At 47.2% G+C, this 14,340-nt stretch overlaps 1 protein-coding gene across 1 annotated transcript in view; it reads left to right on the forward strand.

Annotated features, from left to right (window-relative positions):
* Positions 1-14,340, forward strand: part of LOC144774147 (NACHT, LRR and PYD domains-containing protein 12-like) — an 816,909-nt gene that overhangs the window by 749,078 nt on the left and 53,491 nt on the right. The window contains exon 8 of the mRNA XM_078659166.1: positions 11,523-11,696. Coding sequence (XP_078515292.1) covers positions 11,523-11,696 — 174 coding nt within the window. The remainder of the gene's footprint in view (positions 1-11,522; positions 11,697-14,340) is intronic.

Raw genomic sequence — 14,340 nt, forward strand, 5'->3', positions numbered from 1 at the left:
GAGATGTCTGGGATAAGTCTCTGAGTCCTTCTGATCCTCTCTGTCTCCTCCTTCCCTTGAGTTGAGATGTCTGGGATGAGTCTCTGAGTCCTTCTGATCCTCTCTGGCTCCTCCTTCCCTGGAGTTGAGATGTCTGGGATAAGTCTCTGAGTCCTTGTCCTTCTGATCCTCTCTGGCTCCTCCTTCCCTCGAGTTGAGATGTCTGGGATAAGCCTCTGAGTCCTTCTGATCTTCTCTGGCTCCTCCTTTCCTCGAGTTGAGATGTCTGGGATAAGTCTCTGAGTCCTTCTGATCCTCTCTGGCTCCTCCTTCCCTCGAGTTGAGATATCTGGGATAAGTCTCTGAGTCCTTCTGATCTTCTCTGGCTCCTCCTTTCCTCGAGTTGAGATGTCTGGGATAAGTCTCTGAGTCCTTCTGATCCTCTCTGGCTCCTCCTTCCCTCGAGTTGAGATGTCTGGGATAAGCCTCTGAGTCCTTCTGATCCTCTCTGGCTCTTCCTTCCCTCGAGTTGAGATGTCTGGGATAAGCCTCTGAGTCCTTCTGATCCTCTCTGGCTCCTCCTTCCCTCGAGTTGAGATGTCTGGAATAAGCCTCTGAATCCTTCTGATCCTCTCTGGCTCCTCCTTCCCTGGAGTTGAGATGTCTGGGATAAGTCTCTGAGTCCTTGTCCTTCTGATCCTCTCTGTCTCCTCCTTCCCTTGAGTTGAGATGTCTGGGATAAGTCTCTGAGTCCTTCTGATCTTCTGTGGCTCCTCCTTTCCTCGAGTTGAGATGTCTGGGATAAGTCTCTGAGTCCTTCTGATCCTCTCTGGCTCCTCCTTCCCTCGAGTTGAGATGTCTGGGATAAGCCTCTGAGTCCTTCTGATCCTCTCTGGCTCCTCCTTCCCTCGAGTTGAGATGTCTGGGATCAGTCTCCGAGTCCTCCCCCTTCTGATCCTCTCTGGCTCCTCCTTCCCTCGAGTTGAGATGTCTGGGATAAGTCTCCGAGTCCTTCTGATCCTCTCTGGCTCCTCCTTCCCTCGAGTTGTGACGTCTGGGATCAGTCTCCGAGTCCTCCCCCTTCTGATCCTCTCTGGCTCCTCCTTCCCTTGAGTTGAGATGTCTGGGATAAGTCTCTGAGTCCTTCTGATCCTCTCTGGCTCCTCCTTCCCTCGAGTTCAGGAAACATGGAAAATGTCTGCAAGAATGGTCTCTGCTCTAGGGGTGTGGCTTCCTGGGGGCTTCACATCCCTGGGAATACCAGGCTGACCAGTGGTATCCCTCGCTGTCCCCGGCAACCTTCTGCCTGCCTCCTCTTGTGTGCATGCTATTTCCCTTCAAAGCCGGCTGCCTCTTGAAGATCACCTTCTGGGTTCAGCCCCCCTGTGGCTTTTCTTTCCTCGAGGAGATACGTCTCTTCAACTGGCCCTTGGACCGCCGTCCTGGGAGTTGTTTACACTCTCCCCCGGATGCCAGTTCGGGCTGGACTGTTCCCATGATGCACAGGGTCGGACTGATTTGCATATGGCCATGTCTGAACTGGGGTGGTGGAGTGAGCTAAAGATTGATGATGGATTAAACCCAGATCAGTTGACTGGGGGTGAGTGTTTGATTTGCTCAAACGCTCCGTCCATCATCCCCTTTGGTATCGCTATTCTAGTGGGCTCCTTGCACCAGTCAAAACGACCCTCATTGATGGTAGGTTTAAGAAAACCTTTATAGAAACTATCCTAGTGGTAGCTGTGGAGAGCGGCCTTCGGGCTAAGTCTTGAAGGAATGTAAAGCAGCTTGTTTTACCAGTCTATAACCACATGAATGATCAAATGAAAGGAGAACCACACCAGGTGTTGGACTTGGCCCTCTTGGCAGGGTCATCCCTGAACTTTTTGCCTTCCTCCAATAATCTCTCTGACCTGTTTTTGTTGGTTTAATGACTCTGGGCAGTTTACCACTGCTGACCAGTGCTAAAGTGCATATGCTCTCCCTGTACAAAATGTATTTGTGATTGATGTCATGATTGGTTTATGGGATTTACTGTCAGTCCCCAGTAAAGTGCACCAGGAGTGCCAGGGCTTGTGAATACCCATACTGCTAGTGGGCCTGCAGCACTGGTTGCGCCACCCACAGAAGCAGCCTTTTAAAATGTGTCTACGTCTGCCATTGCAGAACCTGCGTGCAGTCTGGTACTGTCGTGCTGGCTGGGCAAGTGCACACACTTGCCAGCCTCCAAACCTTCCCTTGACTTCATGTGAGTCACCCCTATAGTAGGCCCTAGGGCAGGGTGCATTGTAAGTCCAGAAAGAATTCTCGGTCTACAACGCCAGCACATAACACAAGATGGAAGACAATTACCTGGAAAGAATAGGCATGAACGCTTACAATATACAATATCCTACAAATCTGTCCAAAAATGCAGCCAAAAAACGTAAGCATAACATAATGAGGAGAAACCCGGACACATTGATCTCTGACACTTCCTATTGCATGGATAAAGGGATCATCATGAAAGATTTGATTTTCTTCACCAGAAGAAGGGCGAAATTGCGCAATACCTTCACAAACCTGTTGCATATTAAAGCCACCACCAACATCTCACATGGAACGAAATTCTTGACCAGAGCATCTTCTAAACTTAGAGCGGATATTTGCATAACTATCTTTAAGAATGGAATAGTGTTGATCCAAGCCGCTAACGACCATCTGGAAAAATTTGACAACATCTTCCCTACCCTAAAAAGAATTGTGGAGAAATCGAGCCCACTCCCCCACCAGAGTAGCCCTGAAGAAGAAGAAGACAACCCCGGCCCACCTGACAATTCCACTACAGGTAGCTCAACAGCTAGAGAGCACCAGGAACTGAATCAAGCCACAAAAAGAAAAGACACTAGGCCACCAGACAATTCCACTACTAGTAGCTCTTCAGTAAGAGACTACCAGGAAATGAAACAAGCCACACAAATAAAAGCCACTAGGCCACCACAATGCCAGAAGCTGTCGTCAGACTACCCAGGCTCATCTGACAACAACCATAGAAATACTGGCATAACCAAAGTCCGACTAGAACTGGATCAAGCTAGGCAGAGAGAAGGCAACGGGTCAATACAACCCCAGGACACGCCAACAGACAACATAAGCATAGCCGAATCCGACACGATAAATATTACTCTAACCAGAGAACAACAGGAACCTGTACAAAAGAATAACCCATCGAATAACCCACGGGAACAAGGCCCTCAACCAGGAGCCATAGACGTAATTGGGAACTCATCAATCGAGAATAATTCAGAGAGAAGACAAAATACTCAGAACAACAATTATAAAAATGGTACAACAATACCTGACAGAACGGCTAACCCAGAAATCAAGGAGAGAGATAATTATTGGCCGAAGGGAAGGAGCAAAAAATCAATGATACACGAATCAAAACGAAAAATCAGGAACAGAAATAAAGAAAATAGGAACCTACAGAGGATTATTCACACTACGGCACCCAAGGTCATGAGAAAAACCCGCCGATCCAAACACAAATCAGCAACTTAGCACAAGATTTACAAAACTCCACGAAAGGGATTGTAAAACTATGTGATATCACAAAGAAGACTCAGAATGAAGTAGAACTCATCGTAAAGCTAGTAAATACTTCCATAGCGATAAACAATAAGAGATCTCTCCCACTGACAGACAGACATAACAGACCAGATAGGAACCAAAATCATCTAACCGATGAAGACATAACATCACTTCTCCAGGAATATGAATCATCAAACCCCATGATTACTCAGGAAATCAAAAGAGTAGCGATAGACATAAACAGAACATCTACAAGGAAGGAAAATAAAGTAAACTTCAACAACTTACAACAAATCCAAATATCCACAGATCCGTTAACCATGACCACAGACAGAACGGAGAAATCTCTAAAATGTCTGCTGCTCAACTGTCGTTCTGCGGCAAAACATGCATCGGACATAGCCGACATCATCATCAATCAAGAAATAGACATAACAATCCTGACGGAAACCTGGTTATCTGAATCCTCATCACCAGTCATGGACCTTCTGGTACCACCGCAATACAACATATTAAAACTAGACAGGCAGATAAGGACAGGGGGAGGAATTGCCTGTATCCATAAATCGACTTTTGAAGTTGGCCAATTTCAATCAGATCCCCTAGAATCATGCGAATACCTAGGGCTCAACGTAAGATCGGCTAACAAACATATCTGCAACCTACACACCCTATACCACCCACCAGGAAACAATATGAATTTCATTGACCAAATGATGGAGATCATCACTGCCAACGCCAACGCTGACATCAACAATATATTTTTAGTGTAATTTCAATCTTCATTGGAACGACAACAACGACAAACAGGTCAACGCCTTCAAAGAATTTTTAAATGACCTAAAACTATACCAAGCTTGTCATCAACCAACGCACTCAAAAGGAGCTACACTGGACTGGATTATCTCGAAGAACAAGGACATCTCAATCCTCTCCATTGAAAAGTGTGACTGGTCAGATCACCACGCCATAACCTTCCGAATACCATCACAGGAGAAAATAAAAACGACACCAAATACCAAAATGAAAAAATGGATCCGAGATACCAGAGACGCTAATATGGATTTGCTGAAAGCTGCAAGAGAGACTTGTACCCGCCCGACAATCTGATAAATGTGAACGACCTAACGAACCACTACAATTCCACAGTAACAAAAATAGTCAATGACACCATACCACTCAAATTAAAAAGAGTAACGGAAAAGAATAAAAATCCATGGTTCAATGGAATATTGAATGAAGAAAGACGAAATTTGAGACGAGCGGAAAGAATATGGAGACAACACCCTTCCTCCCCTACACTGAAATCACTCAGAAAAATCAGAAATTAATATAACAAGAAGATTACTAACACTAAAAAGGAATTTATCAGAACTGAAATGGATAACGCCAAAAATAGACCTCGTAAATTATTCGAAATCATAAAACAACAATCTAACAAACTGGCAAAATCTGTCCATGAGGTTACTAAAACACAACTAAGCTGCGATGAATTTTCTACCTTTATTAACAAATCCAATAAGTTGGAAGAAGAGCTTAAGACCGCTGCAGATAATATCAAAGACAACACTAATACATTACTTTCTGTTCCGAATTTTGAGAACATGACGACTAAAAACAATACCCACTGGAACACCTTCGAACCATTAGACCAGACTGAAATTGCCAAAATAATTGCAACCACGAAACCCAACAACCATTATAACGACCCACTACCATCAAAATGCCTGAAAGCAATTAGCCATAATATGACTCCAATATGGACTGACATCATAAACGCCTCACTCACACAGGGGTGCCTGCCTGAAAGCCTGAAGACGGGACAAGTAGTCCCGATCATCAAAAAACCCACAGCGGACCCAACAGATCCAAACAATTATCGCCCAGTGACCAACATCCCTTTTCTCGCCAAACTCATAGAGAAATGTGTACAGAATCAGCTGAATAAGCATATCGACACCTACTCCTTACTAGATGACTACCAATCGGGATTCAGAGCTAACCACAGCACGGAAACAGCAATCCTACACATTGTCGATGATGCACTTCAAGCGCTAGATAGAAATCAATCTTGTCTACTCATCCTCCTAGACTTGTCAGCAGCATTTGACACAGTCAATCACGAAAAATTACTGAACAGACTCCATGTTAGGATGGGAATGTCAGGCACGGTACTGAAATGGTTCGAATCATTTTTTAAAGAACAGAACTCAGAGATTCCTAGTAAACCAAGCACTATCGCCTTCCTGCCCAAACACTCTCGGAGTGCCGCAAGGATCCACCTTATCTCCTTCTCTGTTTAATTTATATATCGAACTTCTTACAGAAATTCTACGGAAGTCAAAAATATCCTACCACATGTATGCAGATGACACGCAATTGTACATCAAGATTGCTAGCTTGGAAGACAAAACCACAATGAACGATGCCCTCAATCTATCGATGAAGTGGTTAACGAACAATAATCTCAAGCTTAACGCTAACAAAACAGAATTCTTGCTCATCTCGCCACTTAAAAATCAATCCTTAGTGAAAGAATGGTCCAAAATGATTACAGCTTAAAATTGCATCCCAACCCTAGTGGACTCGGCGAAATCTCTCGGAATCACTCTGGATGAGAACCTGGATATGAAAACGCACATTAACTCCATGGCAAAAAACGCTCGTTTCCACTTGAACTATCTGAGAAAGATGAAATCTTTTTTAACGGAGACAGATCTGAAACTAGCGGTGCATTCACTGGTTATCTCCAGGATCGAATACGGCTGTTCTACACTGGCTGGTCTACCAAAAATTTCAACTGCACCCTTAAAAGCCTGCCTCAATGCAGCGGCAAGGCTAATTACAAGCTCGAGGAAATTTGACCACATAAAACCTCACTTGAAGGCCTTAAATTGGTTACCATTTGAAGCCAGAGTGCAGATGAAAATGGCTTGTATAACCCATAAAGCGATTCATCACAACACACCTAAATATCTCGCCCACAAAATAGAAATCACAGGAAGAAACAGACTTGTCAGGAATGCCAATTATCTGCTCCTGAAACCTCCTATCTTTAAGAAGAAAAAAACATATGAAAGGACTTTCTCAGGCGTAGCTCCCAGGATTTGTAACTCCCTCCCTGCAAACATTAGAAAAATTAGAAACACAACAACATTCAAAAAAGAAATAAACATCTTTCTTATGAGCAAGTTCCTCCCATAAACAAGATAATCGAAACCGAAGACTTATCATGGATTTTATGACCTTAGGATCTGATTTAACCTCAAAAAACTCTACCTCAGAATTTTATTAACTCAGGTCTTGAATCAATACCTTACATGTTGCTTATCAAGATGTTAACCTATAGTAATTACTATGTCCAAATCGCCATTTACTAAGTCAGCATGTTTTTCTGCTCCTTTTACACTGCATATGTATTCTATACCACATGATGTTAAGCGCTCTGATACCCAATGGTCACGTACGCGCTATATAAAACTGTTAATAAATAAATAAATAAGTATAAGGTAGGACATGCCCTGATGTGTGTGGCATGTCCTAATAGTGAATTACAGCCATTTTCGTTTTTCACTATTGCAAGGCTACCTGTTCTCATAGGGCAGAATGGGCTGCTGGAATTATTACACTCTATAATCTCAGCAGGCTCAGGGAACATGGTATAAAAATAAGTTTAGCATGCCTGAACTCAGAATAATAAAATACTTCTTTTAGTAAAGTTCATTTTAATATCCTGTGTTTGTAAATACTACTTTTAGAAAGTTAGTATTTCCTTGCCTAACCATTTCAGCCCGCCTCTGCTGTGTGTGTGTTTCTGCTGTCTGGGTTCTGTGAGTGGCAGGGCTGGGGATGACAGGTGATGAATAGAGGGATTGCCCCAGGATGGGTGCGGGGAGTGCCCCTTGACTCTGAATAGGGCTGTGCTCTGCCACCACAATGCTGGCTCCACCCCCTGGGGAGCGACTGATGACTCAGCCGGCACCTGGCCCAGGAAGGGTGAAGCACTGTCAACAAGGTACTCCTGTCTGCCCCTGTCCACACAATGCTGGCTCCACCTCCTGTGGAGCGTCTGATGTGCCTGCCCCTCACACTGAAAGAAACAGCCAAGAACAGCCCCTCAGTGTGCTCCACCACTGAAAGGGATTATGCAAAGGCCCCCTTGGCCTGTAAAGACAAAAGGAAATGAGTATAAGTATAGGAACCCAGCTCCAAAGAAGGTAGATCCTGTTTCCCACAACAAACCTCTGCCCAAATAGAAGGACTAAGAAGAAGCTGGAAGGACTGGCCTGCTGTCTGCCTTGCCGAGGAAGGAGAGGAGAAGACCAAAGAGGACTTTGCAGAATTGTGCTGAGACTTTCTCCAAGGGCTTGACTGAGCTTGCCCCCTGAACGGAACCCCAGAACCAGTGGGTTCCTTGTGCCTTCGCTCGCCTTGTACTGCGAGTCGTGTGTGCCTCCCGCCTCTATTGTGCACACCACGGGCTCGGGCCCGCAACGTTTTATTTCCCCGTAGTGCTAAACTGTGTGCTTCTGATGGTTTAAAGAAAGTATACGCTGAGGATTGTAGGTAACGCTGTACGCTTCCCCGTGTCCCTCACGAAGCGCATTGTCAATCTGAAGCGCATTTGAAACTGAAGCACGTTACCTTCACAGTACGCTGAAATCACCCCGCAGGACGAGCCGCACAAGCTGGGCACGGCTCGTACCATTGTTTTTCATTGCCCTAGGCGTACGCTTGCTCACGCTGGATGCGTGAGAGTTGGTAGGGCCTTCGGTACGCGTCTCACGCGCAATGCGTGAGACTTGGTAGGGTGCTGTGATTCCTCCCGTTTTAGGTGTCCAGAAGCGCTACGAAGCATCCAGCAGGCCTAAAGAAGAAGCAGCTTAAAGTGAACTAAGGACTACAAGAGAATATTGCCTATTTTTACACCCTGTGGTCCCCATTTAAAGAACTGTGGCATTATCCTTTCTGATGAAAGTAACTGGAACTGTTCTAAAGATAAAAAGAACTGTAGGGAAGCAACTTAAAGTGACTGAAGACTTCCTACGGACAACTGCCATATTGAAATCTGGTGGCCCCCATTCGAAAAAACGTTATAAAAGGTCTTGTGTTATCTGCCTGCATATACACATATATGTTTACATAAAGGAACCGCATTTTTATATAAATACCTGCCTGGTGCCCATTTGTGGGGGATTGATGTATTTACTGTATGTGATAATAAATGCTTAATTCCATGAACGCCCTGAAGATTAGCCTTGACTGCTCGCGGTACGCAACCTAGAGGGTGAGCAGGGGTTATTCTAAGGAGTAAGTCCCTTACCCTGACTAGAGTGGTGGTTTCGGCCTTACTTTGGAGCAAGCCTCAGCCAACCGGAAATCCCATTTCTAACACCAGCTATATATATAAAATATATGTATTTATTCTAAACATACCGCTCTAGTTTCTTTATGAGGCTAGAGGCAAAAGTACACAAGTTATACTTAATTAGCACACAGTAAATTAGCATAGTATACGTTTTGCCCTAGGGGCCTCACAAACCATATACTAAGAAAGTGGTATAAGTACCGCTGTGAACATAGAGACAAGGCCTAGGGCCTGTAGAACCGCTGGGGCAACCAGGAACCTCCCAAGGTAGGGACGCAGGAGACCCACGGGGGACGCGTGCAGTGTCTAAACACAGCCGTGAATCACCATTGACTTCTATGGAGAAAGTTATTGTTAGATTTTTAAAGAATAAGGACACTTAGGAGTGGACTGCGAACAAACCCCTTCAGTATTGGACACTTCGAGAGTCAAGACCCATGGGAGCACCGAAGTACTCGTGTTACCTCGCCCAGGGAAGCCGGGTGCGTAGGTGTCTTTTCGTCGTCGTTTCCTATGGAGAGCTGCAAAGAAGTGCTGCAGGCGTCCAGGAGAAAAGTGTCTGGGTGGATCCAAGGGAGGGTCGGAGATGTGAAGAACCTGAAAGCAGAGGGGACAGAGTCTGGGTCACTAAAAACACATTTTAATCAAGTGCTTCCAGTGGATAGGATTAAAGGAAACGTAAAAGGAGGTTTGGAAAACATATTCCCCTTAGATGGTCAACATGTTTCTTCGTTTTTCATGACCCCGCTCTTGGTTCTTAGGCATTCGTCAGGACCAATTCTAACAGTCACTCTGTGATAATAACAAAAAACTTACAGGAGACACCGTCCCAGAATCATATTCTCGGCGAGGTGCACAGGCGTACCATAGCATAAGGAAACCACAAATTCCAGCATTACCCACACAACACAATAAGAGGAACATGTAGTGTCTTGTTTAAGTGGAAGTATCTGCGTGTCCGTGCCCTCCAGCAATGGACACTCGAGTGAAGAGGAATAAGATATGAGCGCTCTAACCCTCCATGAGTCCTGCTCTCTCTCAAGCCTCATTAGGCTGCCTCGATCCCGGAGCGATGTTAATACGGTTCCAATAGAGATCTCACGTCAATCAGCCGACGCCTTCTTGTTGTCCCAGAGTTTATAGAGCTGAAGGCGGAGGCCGTTCACCCATCTCACTCTGAAACCCAGGAACTCACTACCCACCAGCCTGAGACTAGATGACAACTTAATGAGCTTCAGAAAACAATTGAAAACTTATAGTTATGCCTAAACATCTATCACTCCGGCGAGGACCGGTAGCGCTGGGAAGCCTGCGTTGGGTCGCCATGCGCTTTACAAGACATGTCAATTCAACGGAACTCCTTTAGGTGTAGAATGCATGTGTTATATGCAACATTATTTGACCCTACAACACACACTTCACGGGCACCCTACGTCAGATTAACAACCAACCACATACATATGGAAATCCTCATTGCGCTCGCCGTTCAATATGTACACGACTGTTCAGAGAAAGCCAAGTTCTTCAAGATACTCAACGTCTGTTCCAAAATTAATGCCCTTCTACGGACAGCTTTTATCTGTTTCAAACCCCTCACAGTCACCGTTATATATTAAGGAATTAAGTTGATACGAGTAGAAGAGTGGGTAGTAACTGGTGAATTTCTTTCTTTTTTTTAGTACAAAACATTACGTTGTCACTTACATCACTTTTACTTTTGTTTTTTCCAGTGAATTTCATTCGTTAAAAAAAAGTAAAATAACATCTTTTTTACTAAACATATTACAGTCCAGGAACCAAGAATAGTCAGTGCTCAGTGAAACAAAATGGAACAGGGTAAAAGGAACGCCGGCTGCTGCATGTCCCGTCCTCTTAATATTCATCAGCTTTGTAACGTTACGCTCGCTCTTAAAACAGATATATTGATGGTTTCTTAACTTTGTGTTGAGAACTCTTGCAAAAGTTCTGCAAGAAGCCTGCAGGAGGCGCCAGAGAGCGAGTAAATAGGATAACTGAGAGATTGGACGAAAGGCAGGAATCCCTTGCGCTTCCATGGTGTGCTTCAAGTACAATAAAAAAGCACTGACAAAGCCAATAGGTCTGGCCTTGGCAGGCTGTGCGGATGTTAATTCGCTTTTTATGACAGGCATAGGTCATTACAAATTAAAAAATATAAATCATTACTGATGTGGTATTTTACCAATGATGGTTTTAAAAACAAGCCTTTCATTTATGCTCTGGATTTTATTATTATTGTTATTGATGAAGGAGATGAGAATACACGTTTATCTCACCGACATTACAAGCAGTGTATTAATAGGCAGGTCGCCGCAAGTTGTGAGTTCACTATTCACACCTCAGCAGAGGGTCTCCAGCATAAAACACGCATTAATTAATTTATCTCCAGTCCGCTCCGCCTCTGCTCGTCTGAGGTCTCCCCCCTTGAGGTTCCTCTATAAACAGGGCGTGGTCGGATGTGTAAGGTGGGATGTGTCCCTAGAGGGGAGTAAGTCAAGGACGGGAAGGAAATGAAGATAAAACTGAAGCTGTGACGCCCCTGTCTGTGCTCCGATTTACTCCTCTCCGTGTCTCTTCTCTCCTGCAGGTTGTATCGCTGCTCCATCACCGATTCATGCTGCAAAGACCTCGCCTCTGTCCTGGAAACAAACTCATCTCTCACAGAGCTCGGCCTGAGCTGCAATAAAGAGCTGCGAGACGCTGGAGTGAAGAAGTTGTGTGAAGGCCTCAAACATCCAAACTGCAAACTACAGACACTGAGGTACAGAGCTGAGCAGTTCCGAGGCCCTCTTCATTCTCTGCGGGGGGCTCCGAGGCCCTCTTCATTCTCTGCGGGGGGCTCCGAGGCCCTCTTCATTCTCTGGGGGGGTCCGAGGCCCTCTTCATTCTCTGGGGGGGGTCCGAGGCCCTCTTCATTCTCTGCGGGGGGCTCCGAGGCCCTCTTCATTCTCTGGGGGGGTCCGAGGCCCTCTTCATTCTCTGGGGGGGGTCCGAGGCCCTCTTCATTCTCTGCGGGGGGCTCTGAGGCCCTCTTCATTCTCTGCAGGGGGTTCCAAGGCCCTCTTCATTCTCTGGGGGGCTCCGAGGCCCTCTTCATTCTCTGGGGGGCTCCGAGGCCCTCTTCATTCTCTGTGGGGGGGGCTCCGAGGCCCTCTTCATTCTCTGGGGGGGGCTCCGATGCCCTCTTCATTCTCTGTGGGGGGTTCCGAGGCCCTCTTCATTCTCTGTGGGGGGCTCCGAGGCCCTCTTCATTCTCTGCCGGGGGCTCCGACACCCTCTTCATTCTCTACGGGGGGCTCCGAGGCCCTCTTCATTCTCTGCGGGGGGCTCCGAGGCCCTCTTCATTCTCTGGGGGGGTCCGAGGCCCTCTTCATTCTCTGGGGGGGGGTCCGAGGCCCTCTTCATTCTCTGCGGGGGGGGTCCGAGGCCCTTTTCATTCTCTGCAGGGGGTTCCAAGGCCCTCTTCATTCTCTGGGGGGCTCCGAGGCCCTCTTCATTCTCTGGGGGGCTCCGAGGCCCTCTTCATTCTCTGCGGGGGGGGCTCCGATGCCCTCTTCATTCTCTGTGGGGGGTTCCGAGGCCCTCTTCATTCTCTGTGGGGGGCTCCGAGGCCCTCTTCATTCTCTGGGGGGCTCCGAGGCCCTCTTCATTCTCTGCGGGGGGCTCCGAGGCCCTCTTCATTCTCTGGGGGGGGCTCCGAGGCCCTCTTCATTCTCTGCGGGGGGCTCTGAGGCCCTCTTCATTCTCTGCGGGGGGCTCCGAGGCCTTCTTCATTCTCTGCGGGAGGGCTCCGAGGCCCTCTTCATTCTCTGCGGGGGGGCTCCGATGCCCTCTTCATTCTCTGGGGGGCTCTGAGGCCCTCTTCATTCTCTGCGGGGGGGCTCCAAGGCCCTCTTCATTCTCTGGGGGGGCTCCGAGGCCCTCTTCATTCTCTGGGGGGCTCCAAGGCCCACTTCATTCTCTGTGGGGGGGTACAGCGAGGCAGTCTGCAGAGTAAGAAGCAGGACACAGCAGCAGGCAGTCCTCTGAGAGTACTTCTGCAGGTCCAGAAACGGAGCTGAAGAGTGGGGCTGAGGGCCCTATTTTTTATACCTGGTTCTCTTCCTCTGGAAGGTGGGAGGAGCTTTTAGAAAGTTTCTTATAAGTGCACAGAACTTCCTGACTCTCCTGCCCTGGGTCTAAGATGGCTGCAATGACAATGTGGAGGTGATATGTCAGTTGTTTGACGACAGAGCACAGCCTTTTCATCTGCAAGTGGGGCTGTCCTAAAGAGAAGAGTCTGTCTATAGAGAGGAGTCTGTCCATAGAGAGGAGTCTGTCCATAGAGAGGAGTCTGTTCATAGAGAGGGGTCTCTCCATAGAGAGGGGTCTCTCCATAGAGAGGGATCTGTCCGTAGTGAGGAGTCTGTCCGTAGAGGATATGTTATAGAGTGATATAAGTGCCAACAATATTTGTTCCTGATATTTTTGTACTCACCGTTATAAGTATAGGATATTTTTGAATCAATATTTATGTCACAATATTTTATATTTCAATATTCAATTCAATATTTTTGTATCACGATATTTCCAGAGGCGATATTTGGTCAGCGATGGAACTCGAGTGTGTTTCTTGTGTTTGATGGACTCAGCATACGTCACTAACAGATATTTTTTATCTCTTAGGAGACACCTGTGCATGCGGGGGGATGGGACACTGTGCAAACTTTCACCAATCGAGCGCGATATCTGTCCGCGGTCACATCCTGCGCCATTTCACAGCTCCTGGGAAATGAAATGAACTGAAATACCAGTATTTGTAAAGCGCACAGCTACCTCTGGAGAGGTGTATCGCGCTGGGGGCCCTCGGGAAGATTAAGCGAGCTATTGCCCAGAGTCACACGGTGCTGGGCTGACCTGCAGCCGGCGCCGGGGATCAAACCGTGAACCCCGTAGTCCGGAGTCAGGCACCCTAGCCGCTGCGCCACACCTCTTCCTTGGAGAGCAAGACGTCCTACAGAGGCGCGATAAGTTCATGCTACCGTTCACCAGGCAGCCAGCAATGCCCCCCCATGTGAGCCACTGCTCCCTGCATCTGCAGCACAGCGCCACCACTGTCCTCCTGCCCCCTGCATCCGCAGCACAGGTCCACCACTGTCCTCCTGCCAACACTGCATCCGCAGCACAGGTCCACCACTGTCCTCCTGCCAACACTGCATCCGCAGCACAGGTCCACCACTGTCCTCCTGCCCCCTGCATCCGCAGCACAGGTCCACCACTGTCCTCCTGCCAACACTGCATCCGCAGCACAGGTCCACCACTGTCCTCCTGCCCCCTGCATCCGCAGCACAGGTCCACCACTGTCCTCCTGCCAACACTGCATCCGCAGCACAGGTCCACCACTGTCCTCCTGCCCCCTGCATCCG

The sequence above is a fragment of the Lissotriton helveticus genome, chromosome 8 (genome assembly GCF_964261635.1).
Source record: "Lissotriton helveticus chromosome 8, aLisHel1.1, whole genome shotgun sequence".
Lineage (NCBI taxonomy): Eukaryota > Metazoa > Chordata > Amphibia > Caudata > Salamandridae > Lissotriton > Lissotriton helveticus.